The sequence below is a fragment of the Nicrophorus vespilloides genome, unplaced genomic scaffold (genome assembly GCF_001412225.1).
Source record: "Nicrophorus vespilloides isolate i.1.1-1 unplaced genomic scaffold, Nicve_v1.0, whole genome shotgun sequence".
Classification (NCBI taxonomy): domain Eukaryota; kingdom Metazoa; phylum Arthropoda; class Insecta; order Coleoptera; family Silphidae; genus Nicrophorus; species Nicrophorus vespilloides.
Genome location: NW_017100110.1, coordinates 673,004 through 692,019, shown reverse-complemented (window position 1 = coordinate 692,019; position 19,016 = coordinate 673,004). Strand labels below are relative to the sequence as shown.

The 19,016-nt window shown below is 29.1% G+C and overlaps 1 protein-coding gene across 1 annotated transcript in view; it reads right to left on the bottom strand.

The window, feature by feature from the left end:
- LOC108568465 (guanylate cyclase 32E) overlaps nt 1-19,016 on the bottom strand; it is a 58,310-nt gene that overhangs the window by 23,026 nt on the left and 16,268 nt on the right. The window contains exons 3-9 of the mRNA XM_017929579.1: nt 12,857-13,039; nt 12,619-12,736; nt 8,551-8,700; nt 7,909-8,017; nt 7,748-7,832; nt 4,314-4,466; nt 3,997-4,158 (exon numbers count right to left, since the gene is read on the bottom strand). Coding sequence (XP_017785068.1) covers nt 3,997-4,158; nt 4,314-4,466; nt 7,748-7,832; nt 7,909-8,017; nt 8,551-8,700; nt 12,619-12,736; nt 12,857-13,039 — 960 coding nt within the window. The remainder of the gene's footprint in view (nt 1-3,996; nt 4,159-4,313; nt 4,467-7,747; nt 7,833-7,908; nt 8,018-8,550; nt 8,701-12,618; nt 12,737-12,856; nt 13,040-19,016) is intronic.

Here is a 19,016-nt window from a genome sequence, read left to right as displayed (position 1 = left end):
AGCTATGACAAGAGTCGCTCTGTTTTCGCGTCTCGCCCTTTTGGCGCATTGTTTAACCTTGCCCTAATTTTCGGCTGACTCAAATTTGGTCTCCACATGATTCGAACATATAATATGCGTGTAACCTTGAACTCGATCTGGCAGCGATTTTCATAATGTATTCGCTTTTTATTTTCGTTCGTGCAAGTGTTTGAAACAATATCACTAGTCACATAAACTTATTGTGTTCACCTTTCCAATAACGTTTGCTATTTTACTTTATACATACATTATTGCTGTAACATTTTCCGTTATTCCTGATTTCAATATCTTGGAATAAAACCAATTTCAAAGAACTAAGACCGAATTTGCGAAGGTAATCTTTGCGAAATGAAAACTGGAATGAAATTGGCTTACTGAATAAATTTGAATAAACATGCAATTTGCTTTTTTTTAATATATATATAATATGTTTAGAAAACAGTTTGAGAGTTTATATATATAAACAAAATAACATGAAAATCGCAGTTTATCATAAAATTACTTGAAACACAACTCATTTAATTTTTTACAATTAAACTGAGATTTCTGCGACAATATTTTATCGTAATAATTTAATTACTGGAAATTTCTAAATTATAATATTATGACATTAAAATTATTTTTTTTTTTTTTTTCGTATAAAATTCAGCAATAATCCATGGATTTTTTTCCGTTAGAGACATTATTTATTCAAAAAGTAACAATATTTTTAGTTTTTGTTCCACAAATGTAGGACCTTTTTCCTAACACTAAAAATATTAGCTTTTATAACAAATAAATGATAAAATCAGTACTGCAAATAAGTGGAAATAAACGCTTTATTTCAAAATTATATTTTAAACGAAAAGACAAATATGGTATATTGCGGACTTTGCCAGTTGTTTTCTGAAGTTCGGGATCTACTAATTGTTGAATTTTCTTGGGTATGCTATTGTCATTATGAAAATATGATGTGTTTCTGGCAAATCACATAGAACATTGTGGATGTGGAATTGTCTCCAACTACTCAGGATAAGTATTTTCAATTCTTGGGAGAGTATATAATTGAAAAAAAAAATGAAAGAAGTAAAGAATCAAAATACTTTGATATTATAGAATATTCCACTCCTGATTTGCAATATCAGTTATAATTAGGTATTTTTTCCTATTAAAAGTCATAAAGGACTATAATTTCTTAAATTACGTGCAAGACGGATCCTTTAAAGTAAGAGGTACGTCTACAAATTAAGTTAAGAAAATAAATGAGAAAAAACTGGAAGTTCCATTCAAATAACAAAAACTCAGTGAATGCCATGTAAAGATTTATCTCTTGGGTATCATTCTCAGAAGAATAGCTGCTATAGTATTAATGAACTTGAATATGTATCTGCTATTTAAACTGCCGAGAACTTTACACGATCCCCGGGAATTGGCCAAATTAAAAATTAACGTATTATGGCTAATTGCTACACGGGAGAAACGCATATATACTTTGAAGGCTATATCTACGTAAAAATACTTCATATACACCAGAGAGTTTCATTTTAAATGCTTTATATTTATTTATTCGTTGATTAACTTATGACATTATAAGTTGGAGTCACTGCACTATGCGAGACGTAAATGCATGTTATGCATACCAACTATTATTTACACATGGCAGCAGTTTCCAATTACAGTTTCAGAGTTATCACACTCCATAAATATCAATAACCCTTGACAAACAATTATGTTGCATGTCATTTGTAATGAACATAAACCAGTGTAGTATTTTAATCATTCGAATTATATAACTAACAATTAAATATTTGGTATATCAACAATCCTACCGATATTCAAATACTCATGTTATTGAGATCATATTTTAAACATTTAGTGGATTCCAGAGTCATTTCGACGCGTATCAGGGTGGGCTCAGGAAGTGGCGGATTAAAGTCAACGAAACCAAATCCAGCCATGTCATCTTCACCTTCAAAAAGGGAATCTGCCCCCCGGTCACACTGAACAACAAAATCATCCCGCAGGCCGACGATACTTGGGCTTGTTCTTGGATCGCCGACTCACGTGGAAGAAGCACATCGCAACCAAGAGGAAGCAACTGGGCATCAAGTTAGCGAAACTGTACTGGCTCGTCGGCAAAAGATCTCCACTATCCCTCGACAACAAACTATTAATTTATAAGACAGTTCTAAAGCCGGTGTGGACGTACGGCATCCAGCTTTGGGGAACAGCCAGAAATTGGAACATAGAGATCCTGCAACGCTTCCAATCCAAGTGCCTGTGAAACCTGGTGCAGGCCCCCTGGTACGTGACGAACGATACGATACACAACGACCTCCACATGAACACTGTTAAGAGTGAAATCCCCATATTCAGTGCCCGTTACCAAAACAGACTGGAAAACCACCCCAACAGTCTCGCGTTATCCCTCCTAGACAATAGTAACACCCCCCGCAGACTAAAGAGACACAACACTCTCGACATCCCCTTTAGAAAATAAAAGTTAGTTTTATTGTTTAAATTTTCATAGTGCCGTCAAAATCAATTTTTATTTGGGTTGTTATTGTCATCGAGTTATTCTTTTTTAGTTAAATTTATAATTGTTTATAGGAAGATTTCCGATGGGAAATTGTTCCGCTCCATGCTTTTTATTCACTATTTCGTAAATCTTTAACATATTTAATAAAATAAAATTATACTTAAGTCTTCTTTTTTTATATATCTGCTATCTGCATAATTATCATATATCCGATATTTAATAAGTTAAATGAATGATAATTATAATAATTCAATCGTATTTCACATTTAGTACAGGATCTTCAAATTTATAACCATTTTAGCATCAGGATAATACAATACCAATTCGGTAATAACATCAGAAACTTGATGACATTGTATTCGAATTTGTTAATATAATATACTATAATCCAAATTTTAACAATTTTAAAATCATTTTGGTTGGGGTAACATGATAGAAAATAATTTTGAAACCTCATACATATACATTACCTCATACATTACTTTACATATTTGATCTACTTGGTCCATTTACCTGTAATTTTAATTATTTTGTCTTTTGCCAAATAATATGTATTTCTGTACTGTTAAATGTTTACTTGCAGTTTGTAAAGTTTCTGTTGCAGTCATGAGATCTATTTTTTTTGTTTATAACAATTTTATGACAGTTTGGCCACCCCTGCTATATACCTATGATTCCTTGTCGAGGACTCTGCAGTTGGAAATTTTAGTGGCCTTTCTGCTTGTGGCCTTTCTGCTCTATTCATGACCACCAGGTAAAAACTTGCTATCCATTCCGTTAGAATGTTTCTTCTTGCATCAGTACGAGTCTCGCCCCATTCTGGGTGTTTCACGTTGCAATAGTATGTACTACTATTTTATTATTTAATATCCTTATTGCAGCATCTCTCCCGTGATCTAGAAACCACCCCCTGTACGTCTTAGCTTTATTTGTCTCGCTAATCACCAGGATATCAGCAGTCTTGTCTTTTTGTCTTGTCAGTAGAGTAGGCCGCTTTGCATCTATTCGCATTGAGTTGTATTAATTTAAACACCGCGCCTGATATTCCGCTGTTTTCCATTCAGCGCTTTACTATATTTGTTTTTTTTTAAACCTAGATGTTTTTTGCTGGTTAATATTTACACCAGAGAGTCGAACCGAAATTAATTTCGTTCTAAACCGGAACGTTACGTTCCAAGTAAATGTTTATCGTTTAGTACTGAACTGAAACCGGTTCAGTTTTGGTTAAAATTAAAATTTAAAATCGAAAACATAAACAATATAAATTAGTTAAAGTATTTTGATTAAATTTTATTTACCAAATTCGCTTCTTGTTATTGTTTTCAATTAATAGAAATTAGTAGAATATTTTATATTTCCTTACAAAACTCAAAGTGTTGAAAAAAATGTTTTCATTAAATTCTAATTGCTTCTCAAGATTTTCTGTAGATTTCATAATAAAGTAAGTGCATACTCACTGGTAAACTCAAACTCAAGGGTAGATTGCTTCCGTTTGCAATGTAGTGGAAGTATCCGACAGGTTGCATGCTCATGCGAAGAGTGCCGTTCATCTCTTGATCGTCGAGAAGCGCGACGACCGTGAAGTTACCCTCGGCGTCGCCGTTGGCATCGATGAACACCTGCGGGGTGGCAGCGTAGGTGACGGCATCGGACACGGCATCGGTGGTGAAACAAAAACAGAGAGAAACGCTCTTATTTATTTGGCCGCTCGTTTGTAGACTCCGTGCAAATATTTATTGTTTTCATGCGGTAGGAACGGTCAAACCGAACTAACATCGTGGCCCTGGATGGAATGGTACGAACTGTTGACTATCCTCTTCAGGATGGCCGTGCCGTTGCGTGGATCCTCGTTGTTCTTGAATACCTCTGTCAGGGCTCTCGCATAAATCATAACAGCATCGTACAGGTATGCTGCCTGAATAGGTACCTAAAATATGTAATATCATCGTTCATATTTTTTATACAAATTTTATCAAATTAAAGATTAAAAAAATGTCAATATTGTAAATATATTGTTTTTTCTATCCATATTCGATATGAGTTTGATATGGTTGAATGTATTTTTATTGATGTAACAATTTACTTACTAAATATAAAATTGGAACAAAATATCCTTTCTGAACATAGTTACACAATATAGAACAGCGTTAGTTACTTTTCTATCCTCTCACCTTGCATATGGAACAAACTGCTCTGTACAGATAATGTTAAGTACAATTTTTGTCTACATTTTAGTTATATATTGTTAATTATTTTATATTTATTTCTATAAATATTTCAATTATTAGACTTTATATTTTTTTTCAAATTCAACTTTGGTAATTACGAACATTATAAATATGTTTTTTAATATTATTGATAAACTGTCTATTTTATTACGTTTCTATCAATCCAATTGATACACATGTCTACAATTGAATGTAAATAATTAAACGATTTAATGAAAACCCGTAATAACTTTATTCTGTTTCCTGAAAATTAGATCTGCTAATTACAACATACATTACATTTACGGCCATGGATTTAATTACATAATTAAATTTCGTTGCAACTATTGTGGGTATTCCCTTTATGCGGAGCACTGTATGTGGACAACAAACATTCGTTCATTGTTTGCCAGTACCGGCTGCATACATTTTCCAATATTTGATTATACACTTCTGAATTGATCATCAAATTTAACAGTGTAGGCTTATACCAAAAAAAGGCGTTATATATAGGGTTTGTCGGTTTGTATATAATTCGAAAACCGATTTTTCAAGTATAACACCTGACTTTGAGGCTAGTTTTAAAATATAAAAATGAATTAAATAATATGTACAATATGTACAAAAAAAAACTAAAGAAATACAAACACGAGAAAGCAAAATTTAGATTTATTTTTAATGCTCTAGAAACGATTAAAAATATGAAATTAAATAATATTTTATAGTTATTTATGGTTATTCGTTTCGTTTATATAGTTTTCTATGAAATACATTTTATTTTGTTATAGATTTTTTTAAGTTGTAAAATCCTTTCTCTACTTTTTTTTTGCAAAAATTCGAAAACCGGTTTAAACTATTTTTTTTTAAATTCGATTTATGTATATACCATAGTTGAATATATTTTTAAGTATTTATGTCTCGATTAATATAACTTTAATTTGAAAATATAAGTTTTATGAGTTCTAAATCAAAATAATTTCATAATTATTCGAAATTAAAAGGACATAAACTATAAAATTATTAGTATAAATATCAAACAAATTATAAATCATAAAACTAAGTTTCCAGATTGATATGATTATCGCAGGATCCGGCTCTGGTTTGCATCCATTATCCTAAATTCCCTTAACCACGTCAATATGATACATTATCTTTTGTTGCGCTACTTGTTTGTCCTCACTGCCCAGTGACACGTGTTTGCGAACGTATACAGCTTGACAGAACATTAACAACAAATGCAACGACGGTAATATTATAGCAGACGCAAACAGTTTTTAAATGAAATATTCATATCCTAGATATGATACATATTTTATTCGACCATTAATCAATAAATTTAAATATTTCTAAAATTCATATTCTAAAATTTAAATCATATAACTTTAACATCAGTTATTTATTTATATTTTTAAGAAATTATATTATTTGAACTAAAAACTTTTTCTACATGAACCTATGAATCTATGAACCATCCAGATATATTATTTAATCTGTTTCAATTTTTCTCCCTCATTCTTATTTTTATATTGTCATATGAAGAACACAATTTGTCTACTTCCACAACATTTGACCAAATCTATAAATTTTTCTATAATTTATTCTCTATATTTTTTTGATATTATATTACAGAATGGTCATTTACTTAAATTAATGAAAAAATACAATAGTTTAAAAAATCACAATATTTTCATGCAATAATGTGATTATTGTAGATATTAAAAAAAAATCGATTATTTGAAACTGTAAGGTTACAAATTAAGAAATATATAAAACCATATTTTATGATTTCGAACGTCGGGATTTCGATACACTCGGGATTTCGAACGTCGGGATTCCAATACACTGGGAATTTCAAACGTCGGGATTTCGGTTGTCTGGCTTGCGATTGCCACCGCCGCCTGCTGCATCATTTTCAAAACGTATATATATTAACCATTTTTTTGTCATCTTTATATATGTATGTTTGCTATATATAAACAATGAACGCTTTTCTTATATAATATATAAGGTATTTAGATACCTCCATACAGACTCGGATCGATAAAAGTAATATAAACAAATGGAATGAGGCGTAAACTCACTTCAATAAAATAGGTAAACGGTTAGTAATTCTACTTACAACTTAGTATTGTTTGTGATCATAAATATTTCCAAATCTGTGTTTCGGACATGTTATTTGTGTTTTTTTGTGCAAAATTTAATAAAACTTGCATGTCTTCGAATAAAAAACCAAATAATAAAAATAACCATAGATTTGAAAAGCAAAATCATAAAAAGCGACACCAAGTTATACTTTTATATGGAACCCATTATCGTAGTTTATACGGGAAAAAATGTTTCAATCCAGAAATCCAGAACGGATTATGCTCATTAAGCGAGGTAATTCTAAATTCCCTTGCTTTTCCTTCATAGTTTACAACAGGTGCGGACTAGTTCAAAGGGAGGATCATTGGTGTAACCATGAAAACAATATTGAAAATCTCACCCCTCTTATCACATATGAAAAATATTGGTATTACCAAAACTATTAGGAATATTAAAGTAACTTTAAGAATTATTAAGAAAACTTTATAAACTTGTTTCAATGAAAAATCTATAGCAACAACACTCAATTAAGTGTAGTAACTTTTGTAAAGAAGTTTGAACTATATCGATTTATTATGGAACAGTATTTAGTGGTACCCATTAAAAACAAATACAAAGTTTTAGAACGAATACGAAATAAGACGGCTTTTTTGTAAAATCAATAAAAGTTTATTTTCACTAACCCACTTTCAATAACCTCATTTAGTAATTATATTAACAAGAAGCTTTCGCGCTGATTTTAGTTTCCTCTTCCTTTGCGTTCCTCATTTTCGATGGCAACGTTATTGAATTTCAATATAATCGAAGCGCATGTATTTATAATATTTAGTCGACGAGTGAAATACAGTAATTAATGAGTATCTGTTGGTCGGACGTGCGGTGATTAACGGTAATGAATGTGACCGGCTCGACTTACCGATATGCTGTCAAAAATTTTGTGGTGGTACGGAACGCAGAACGGTGGCTTCGCCGACGAACTCTTGATCTGATCGCAGATTTTCCTGAAAGAAACGAAACGGATTTGGTTAGAGTGAATTAAGCATTCGCCGCAGGAAACGGAAGTTGTTCTCCGCATACTTGTATTGGGGATTGCGTGGATGCGACGGGGTGAGCTTCAAGACGGATCTGAATCCCATTATGTCGCTCACGTTTCCCCAGGTTTCATTCAGGAACGGATCCAAGTAATCTGCAAAACGTCGACGAAATAAAACATCATCGAAGAAAAAAAGGGTATATTTATTCATTTCGACTTTCTTTGCTTGGTCACAATAAATAATAAAAAAAATCTCTTTGTACAGCGGGTTTCCATTTCAGTTTCCATTCATTAATTTCATATGTTTCAATCAAATTAAAATGAATAATTCGGAACAATGTCAAACATTTTATGCGCGTTTGAATATTTTCATGATTCGTGGAACGCTTTGTCGGGTTCTGTAGTACAAAATTAAATTGATGCACATGGAAATCAGGATTATATCGCCTGAGGGTCTATTTTCGACAAACTGATGTACATTCGGGTTGCAGTGCCCTCAACAAATATTTACTTTTATTTCATTTATTTTATCGATCGATTATTTTTTTTAAGTTGTTTTTACTTCCATTTCTTGACTATTTTATCTCTATCAAAGTTATAATCTAATATTTACTATGAAAAAAAAAGGAAAATAAACTCTACTTTGCGTGAGTCTGTAACAAACATAGTTTAAAGATAAGACTTACCTCTTTGTATGATATTAATGCGACGATTCGGGTCGTAGATCTCGTCGTCCACGGATATAACTACGTAATCACCAGAGTCGAGCAGCTTTCGACGCTGAAGACATTTGACGAAATCTACTAACGCAATGTGTTCCCCCACGAACACGTAAACTGAAAATATTAATAAAAACGAAGAACATTTATAACACAAAACAATAATAGAAAGAGAAAATGGTTTAGTTTAACTATGCTATTTTTCATCTTAAGAAGAAAATGCAAAAATACGTTACATTTTGTTCAGTTCTGATATTACTATTGTGCAAGCGTTTCGCAATGGACCTGCAAAATTTTCCTTCCTTTGTTCGCAAAGCCTACGTACATTTGAAATATATTTATCGCTGAATTTGCGAGAGACGAAGAAAATACAGATATATCAAAAGATTTTTATTGACGGATTCCAATGTATCCATTCTAAAAGTTCTATCAAGCATAAAATAAAATATTTAGAAAAATAATATAAATCACATAAAATATCCAATATGATTTATCGCTGCAAATTGTATTCATTTGTTTAATAAATGAAAATGTAAAAAAAAACTGTAATTACTGTAAAGATTGAGACTAAAAAGCTTCAAAAATAATTCCTTTTAATTTGGTAAATGTTGAAATATTTAGGTTAATTAAGTTCAAGAAATATCTGAGAAAATAAATAAATACCATTAAATATTTCCTAGCGCGTTTATTTTATCGTTCACCTACTGACACGCCGCGTCAACAAGAAACGATTTTGTTTTCAATTTTTCTAAATTAATCATTAATTATTCTTTATGACGTAGATTGAATGCAAACAAAATCTAGGACGCAATTTTCTACTTATTATATTAAAAAAGAAATGTAATTGCAAATTAAATACGATACGTCGCAAAGAAAGTAAACAGATTGCACAATTTTAATCCCCATTAAAACTATTTACGTTTTTTATTTCAAAGATATTGCATAATATTACTGAATAATCTATCTATGAATTATGTAATTAATATTATAATTTCTATATAAATAGTGAATGATCTGAGTGTACAAAAAATATTTTTTTTACATTTTAATAAAAAAAAATAAATTTAAATAATTTATTGATACTTTCGATTAAGTCAAATTTGTCAAATTTGTGAAATTAAGAACGTAGAATAAATATAAACCATTCAAATTGATCTAATTAAAAATTTATGTTATGAAAGCTTGTAATGAGATGTAATATTTAATGTAATAATTATTATTAATTATGCTGACAAAGAATTAATATATTCTGCTCGGAAAATAGACAGATTTTGAAATTGTTTTAAGAAAATAAAATATTTATATTTTCAATTTATTAAAAGCGACACTTCAGGATTACTTAAATATTTTTCTTTCATCTAATATTCCTTAATGGTTTCATGACATTTATTAAAGATCTCCAATGAAAAAATGCAAAACATAAAATGAAGTCTAAGGGAAATGTGAAAAATATAGATTATTCATTTACCTTGTCTTATGAGTAATTAATTTAATATTACTTCTATTTTTTTAAATAATAAATATATATGTATATATATATATAGCAATACCTCGCATAGTGCTGTTTCGATCAGTGTGGGCGGATACACTATAATACGGTTTGAAAATTTCAAAAGAAACTAAATTTTAATTGAGCAAAAGAAATATAAATTCTAAAAAATAATACACACAATTATTTTTGTTATATATAGCTCGGTGTTTCCCGAACTATCGACATCTTTGTATTCCTTTTATAATTTTCGTAATTCTGAGTATCCCTCGACATTTTTTTTTGCATATACTTTAATATTAATCAAAATATACTTGTTTTTCCTCTTTTAGTACATAAACAAAATAATAAAAAACGGTTCCACATCTAAGAGCCTTTTCCTTTTTTTACTTAATGTCTACAAATGCAGAAGAATGTTGAATGTTTTTCAGGACTTTTTTTTATTAAAACTGGATACACATGTTGTATTTGCAACAAGAATTATGTTATGAAGTTATGTTATCGTAAAGCAACAATAAAGCTATAATAATTTGAGAATGATAATATATATTTGGAATTGGAATATTAATCTTTCAAACCGTTAAAGTAAAATAATTTATAAATTTTATTAATATTCGAAAAAAGTTTGTTTCATCTAAGTTCAAAATGAAATTGCTTTAGGATAATTTATTTTAAAGCTTAATAAAAATCAATAAAACTATAAGGTAATATTATTTACTGTCTCAGAATAAATATAGGTAGAATGCAAGGATAGAAAAATGCGAGAAGCGAAATAATAAAAATTGGATGCAAGATGAGATCAGAATATATAAATTCTATAGATACAATATCGATAACTTGATATATAGTATAGAATACTAAAATTTTCTATAAAAAAACGTTTTACACGGTTTGTACTTTGAAAAAAAAAAAACAAATAAGAAACATTTAAATATAAAAATAATTATCGTAGCGTTATTTAATTAAGTTTTATTGAAATTAGATATTATTTTTTATTCAAAAATATTGTTACAATATTATGGAAATATTAAGCAATTTATAGTAAATAGGTTTTTAACTAAGTATGTTTATAAAAAGAGGAGATACATTGATTATCTCTGTTAATTGAAAATAACCAAGCTTTCTTAATAGATATGACAAACAAATTCAGAAATATGAACGTTCATTAATATTGATTTGAAATACTGAGCAAATATGATTAGTTTCACTTCTTAGTTTTACTTCTACTTTTTTGTAGTTCCTTTTTTATATTTATGATATTATTGTAAAACTAAAGGATACATTTATTAATTAGTATGACATATTTTTTATGTCGTATAATTTTTTTCATAATCTATTTATCAATGTACAATCTTTCCCGGTGGATAGACACAATTATGATGATTTGATTTTTTTTAAATTTGTTTGTTAGCTGTCGTTTTGTAGGTTAACTTTAGTATTAGTCGCCCCTTTATGACATATTTGAATAAACTTTCTTAGTTATGATACTAAATATATAGAAATAGGTAAATGAATAATCAGTTAACTTAAGGGTTGGTAACCTGCTGCTCCTGATTGTGTTGTGTCTCTTTAGTCTATGGGAGGTATCACTATTGTCTAGCAGTGATAACGCGAGATTGTTGGGATGGTTTTACAGTCAGTTCTGGTAACGGACACTGAACTTGGAGATTTCACTCTTTACGGTGTTCATATGGAGGTCATTGTGTATCATGTCGTTTGTGACGTACCAGGTGCAAAACTGAAGACTTAAATGTTTCAAATGAATAGTCTGAATAAGCGGAAAAAAGAAGAAAAAGTAGTACGCACCACTAAAACGAAATGTTTTACAAAACATTAAAAACAATCGCATTGGAAAGTATTTAACATTGACCTTCTTAAAGTGAAATCCACGTGTGTTGAGTCAGAATGTCTGAGTGAGAAGATACATTTGTCAACTGTGTGCACATTTTAATTCTCAGAAATGAATTAAAAAAAATGTTTTGTCGAGTCTGGTCTGTTACATTATCGTGATTGTTTAGTTAATTTTAAATAATTTATTACAACTTAACACCTTATTGTTAATTATTATCTTTGACTTGTTTATAATGAAATAATGTACATGCTTATTTTTATTTTGTTAATGTATTAAAATTTTATTGAAACTTAATATTGTTAATTACGTAATAAAACTATAAAAAAAATACCAATTAAAATAATTACAGTTTATTTGGATGACCTAAGAATAGTGCAATTAATGATAGCTTGATATAAATAAAGATACAATTACATCTTCATTTATATTCTGAATTATTTTATTTATTGCAAACATTTGTGGATGTAATAATATTAGGAAATTGGATGCTTTAAAATACTATTTAATATCAGTCATATTACGTTTCATATGTAAGTAAAATTTTAGCAAAGCTGTATCATGTAATATCCGCTTGAAAGAATGCAGACACGCTTAACACATAAAATTTGAACTGATCTCGTTTATTACACGGATGATGCGCCGGGCAATAAAGCCGTTGCGCTTCCATTTAAAAAGTGTTTAATATCATACTGACTTCTAGTCCTCTTGTAAGTATCCTCGACGATGAGGTCCATTTGGTCGATGTGCCTTGGTATGTAATCCGAGTAGTGCTTGGTGTCGGTAACGACCAATCCATGAGCTTCCGAGAGTTCCTTGAAAATAAAAAAGAAAAAAAACTCGCTTTATAGAAATACCTAAACCGCATTTCGCTTCATTCGTAAGGTAGATAAAATACAATTAATATAAAAAAAAACTATTGGGTGATAAAGTACCTTGATAGCTTCTGGGACTTCACTGCCTGACGCCGGATGTTGGCCAGACACTACAACGAATCGTTGCCATTTAAATGCGATCAGTAAAGCAACCACACTCTTAGATATTTTGCTTAAAGGAGGCAGTGTCCTCGCAAAGGTATAAAAAACCCTTTTGTCACTAACTTTCGTATCGCTACATTTCTGAAAGGAAATAAAATTGTCATCATAAAATACAATTAATGCATTAAAATGATTATACTTTACAACCTAAACATATGAGTCTTCATACACGAATAACGAAGATTTTATATATATTCGAATGAAATAAAAGAAGGTTTCAAATCCGGAAAAGTACAAGTTCGTACTAATTTTTTTTTTGAACCCAATTTTTAATGATAATATAAATTATAATTATTTTATTTCGACGGATTTAACGGAAATATGTATAATTGTGATTGATATAATACATAATTCTCAATGAATTGTATAAAGGCACAAAGATTAAACCAATTTTAATACGCATTATCACCTTATTTTCTGTCTGAGCACACACTGACAGCTTGAAGAATTCTATTATTGTTTTTATCTTGTCGTTTTTTTTGCTAACTTATTTGAGTACATTTTGTTATCATTTTCCGAGTGGGGAAAGGATCAATAGTCCTTTGTAACAGTTGATAATTTGTTTTTATTATTATGATTATATACATGTTTTATTTTTTTATTCGTGTATGTGACTGTTGTAATAAATGTTATTGTTAATTGTGTAATAATTTAAATTAATAATTAAAAAAAGCATACATTATATATTTCTTACAAAAAGTTAGTAATAATACTATACTATTTATGCTTATAGAATTAATTAATTACATGTTTTATTATAATATTTAATATTCTTATTATTGATTCTATTTTAAACATTGAAGAAAATTGATAAAGAAATTAATACATATGTATGATGAACATTTTACTGAAATAAATAGTACCTCTTCAGTCGCTGGGTTGTTAAATTATTGTCAAGAAGATTGACAACTAATACATTTGGATATTTGTCTAGCCTCTTTTGGTACCGGCTTTCTTTTTTTACCTTTTAGAAAATCTTTTTCATTTAAAAAATATTCTTCTCCCCTTCTCCTAGCAAACTTTTTCTTCGATATTTAATCATACATTCCGAAATTTTTCTACATTGTGTAAGATCTATAAATGTATATAAAAAAACGAAAGTCGGAGTGCAGAGTTCTAAGAATTCTCACATATTATTTCTTTCTCATTTTTAATTAAAATTTTATTGTTGCTGCTACTCGGAATATATTTTTATAAGTAGTTTCTATTAATTATTAACTTTTATATTTTTCTTATATTATTTTCAAAATATTATCATGTTTTTGCTAATTATTATCTTGAGAAACTAAATATGCAATATTTACAATTCAAATAAGTTTCCTGATATATATCGCATATAGTACAATATTTTCTAAGAGATTTATATGTATTTTTTAGCTTCTGCGGTAGTTTAATTTTGTAATTTTAATTAAAGTTTGAAGTTTCAATCTAAACTGTTTTCTCTACAAGTTTGCAACGTTTCTGATCGCTGAAAGAATGTAGACGTTTATTATTCCATACAATTGCACTAATTGAAAATATATTTCTAAATAAGTTATTTATTTATAATTTTACAATATTTCTTATTATTTTAATTTTTTTCAATATAATTCACATTTTGGTGTACATAAATTAACAACTACTATTAAATTAATCTGTCGATTTAAAATCATATGTATAGAATATTCATTGAGAAAAGAATATGAAGATAATTATAATTAAAAAAATATGTTATCATTTATTTATATCATTTATTAATGTATATTTTTCGGACATATTGCAATCCTATACAAAACTACAATATTACAATAGACAACAGAAAGAGACGTCGACTACTTTACTTTATGAGTATCAAAAAGGGATTTGAATTGTTCGAAGAGTAACATATTTCCTTTTCTATTGAAAATCTTTGTTGGTCATGAAAATATAAATAACGCCTTTTGATGCAAATAATGCGCGGGCTGTTTGTTTAAGCTTATGCATCGAAAGGCCAACAAAAAAATCATACATATAAATAGAGTGAGCAAACGGAAAACAAGGAAGCGTGTTTAGTTTAGATGGGAATCACGAAAAGCAATCCGTTAGAAAGCGACTGAAGATTGCGTAAATTGTTTGCCTAAATCAACAGTTTGTTGTTGTTTGCGATTATGAAAGGGGCTCAGGATGGATCAGCGACAATTGGGACGGGGGAGGTCGGTTGCGACGGCGGCACGTTACATTATAATTGCAAAAGTAACGCACAGTTTTTCAACTCGAGGCGGTATAAAACGGACCGCAGAATCCAATTACCGTTCGTTAATTGCTGCCCTTGCATATCGAATTCACGATATCATGCCTCTTCGCAAATGGTTTTAATTAAACATGTTACATTCGTTTAAAGGTTGTCCGAGGAAATATTACTAAAAAACACAAACGTTCCAATCGATATTAATTAATACAATGCAAGTTTCATAAAAAAAATACCTTTACGGAAGTAACTGAAATGTAAGTTCAAAACTAATTTTCGATGTATTAAATGTTTTATGTAAATAAAAAAAACATTTAAATAAGTTATTGAAACATAACTTTTATAAAAAAAATAGAAGCAAAGAAAGGCCTATTGACCCTTTTGCAAAAGTTGACTTTTTTTAAACTATTGTATTGAGATTTTATTTTGTATTTCTTGTTATAATAAATATTATACGTTTCTGAATTTCCGGATTTTTACAACACTAAGATGCAACTAGAATGGCTACTAACACCAGGAACTGTTTCACATTCACAGAGTGAAATCAGTTTACGCCTGACTCCATTTGTCTATACTTTTTATATTTTTTTATTTAAAAAAGCGTATATAGTTTGTTAATATACTGTAATAATGGTTGGATACAATACATTTTTGTTATGCTTTTACAGCAAACACTAATTATATTTGAAAATTATATGAACAAAGATGACAAAATCGAAAATGATTAATATATTCTAAATATATTAAAAAAAAAATACACATAATATGTGTACACAAATTTTGAAAATGATGTATCAAGCGCACAATCTAGGACTTCTCTTCTCCTTGTCACTCGTTAAGCAAGTCATTTTTGTTACAATTTATTTTGTTCGTTAATCGAAGTGCTCGTTAATCGAGGTTCAACTGTTTGTTTAATTTAAATAAAATAATTTTAGATAAATGGTTGAATTATAACTTTAATTTAAAAGTAAAGCATAATATATAAAGTAAAAAGTAAATCTATAATAGATATTTAAAGTAGACTATCCATTTACTTAATACGTTTTACTTCCATTACCACAACTTAACCTTATTCAACCAACTGAATCCTATTCAGTTGGCCTTTATTTAGTTTTACTAGGAAATATAAAGGAAATAATTATTGCAAGATGAATTTAATTGTTCATAAAATGGTTAGCAAATAACAAGCGGATACTCGCTATAATTGAAACTTGATATTACATTAAAAAATGTATATTTATTAGTAAAAACACTTATAAGTAAAAAGATTTTTGTTAAGTAAGTAATAAATATAAATAAATGCAAAGACAAATATATTATGAATCTATGAAAAATGCACAAACTCATCTTCATTGGAAGTGGGAAGTTTTCAAGTTATTAATGAGGACACCAGTCGTAATCCAATTTTATAAGTAAAATTTTAAGCAGTTCAGTGAAGTTATTTATTTTATTTTTAATTAAAGTTTTAAAGAGCTCGCTAATTACCTTGAAAAGTAATTTAACGGTTCCTACTTGAAGACGGATCCTTTTTAGTACTACATAAACATAGAAAGTAATTAGAACATCTGCATATCAACAATCAAAAGAAATACATGCGCATAATGCGGTTCTTGGACTGTTTGAAACCTCACAAAAGCTACTTGACTGTTCGATGTCGATTTTTGCTAAGACTTTTTGTTTGTTTATAATTTTTATTTATAATTTGCCAATATAACAATAAGCGGAATAACGTTTTTCTAATATCTATAAGGGAGATCAAGGATGTTATGCTTTTTTAGTCTATGGGGGTTTCATTATTATCTAGTTAGTAGGGTACTTTTGTAATCTAGTTTGATATCGCTCACTAAACAAAGAGATTTTACTTTGATTCCTAGTTGCGTCCGTTTAGTTGTTTGTGTTCCATGCAAGTCTGCGATCTAAAATTATACGCAGGTATTTGGCATCATCAGTTTTTGGTATTAAATTATTAAAGTAACTGGAGGATAAGTTCCTTTTTTTAGGGTGAATGTTACGTGACTAGATTTTGTTTCATTAGGTTTAATTCGCTATTTAACCATTTTTCAATTTCATTGAAGTAGTCTTGAAGCTCTTGAGTTGCAACGACCGGGTTTATATTTGATGACAGAATTACTGTATCATCGGCATAAGTTGCAACTGCGGAATGATTTGATTGGAAATAACTGCGTTACCCCAATTTCGATCCTAATATAATATTGTCAATCGCATAAAAATGATTTAATTATGTGTGTGTGGTAATAATTTGATCTTATATAATAATTTTTTGACTAAAATAATCAATTTAATTAAACTACATATTTATTTAGACCATATTATTATTCATAGTATAAATAAATGCATGTAATATAATTTTAACACTTTTACATTTTTATACACAAGTACGTTTTTTTAGGTCAAGTTCAGATAGTTCCAAGTCTTGCTCATTGCGGCATAATAAAATTTTAACTTCTTACATTATTTGCTGAAAGAGATGACAATAAAATGATACATTTATTATATAATTTATTGAGCTCGAAACTTTGTTATGATAACAATACTTCATAAAGTATTTTTTATTAAACTTTTATTATTTTTTCCATTAAAAGTTTTTGAATGATTATAACATGATTGCATTATAATTAAAATATTGAATCTTATATTAATTATCTTAATAAATTATAAATTTTAATATTCATTATTAAAACCGTGGTTGAAGAAACAATCATAATTTGAATGTATGCATAATGTGAATGTATGCATTCTAATTATTAGTCTCATAAATTATATTAATAAATTTTAATTAATTATTTCTAACAATAGGATTGTGAATTGATACATACAGCATTATTCAATTAAAATATATTTAATTGAAGTTTAGAAGAGCAATTAGTTTCTTATTATATAAGGAAATATGCGATATTGCTATTAATTTTATTGTAATGAATTTCAAGCGTTTGCAGAGAAGTGAGAATTACTCTAAGAGCTTCTTTTGTACTGTTCATATTGAATCTGAAACTGCAGCTTCGCACAACTCCTGTATATATTGACGACTGCGTCTTATGTTTTTCCGCAGCGCCGCTCTGGGATTTGCATGTGATCATATGCATTTTCTGAATTGACTGATTTCCATCTGGAATAAGGGAAAACGATTTAAAACAACAAACAAAACGTGCATGTATTTCTCTTATAAAATAACTTTGCACTTTATAATGTTTGATGATTTACAAATTGTTAAGTAGTTGAATCAACAAACTAAAATTATTACTCATTACTTAATTAATTTATTTATAATAACTATAATCTGTTTCAAACAAAACAATATTATAAGCCAGGGGTGGTCAACAAGTCGAACGCCAATTTTGGTCGATCATGAGGCCATTCTGGTTAAGAATGAAACAAATTAAGTCGCTGGGAAGTGCGTATCGAGCTAGAAGGAGACTGTTGAGTTTGGTGTTTTCTTTGGTAGGTCAGGTACTTCTAGAACTACCCTCGTACTTACTTGATTAGTTCTCGGCTACAGACGACTCAGCTGAAGTCGTTAACAGAGTTAGTAACTGCACTACATTAGCGTTTAATTTTCTTGGAAAATATTTAATTTAATATTTATTTTGTTTTGAATATTTAATTATTTTCAGATACGTAAGGAGAAACAAGAGTAGAAATGATGAATGTTGCTTAATATGCCTTACATCGGCAGACATTTCTAAAAAGGATAATCTGGAGAGACTTTTTGGCAAATAGATTTTCAGCAAAATACCGAATGGAGAAAACGTAAAGTTAGGTATCTTAAAACTCAATTATTGAAGCCAGAAGCAGAACTACTGTATCATCTCTTAGCAAAAAACTGTAAACGAT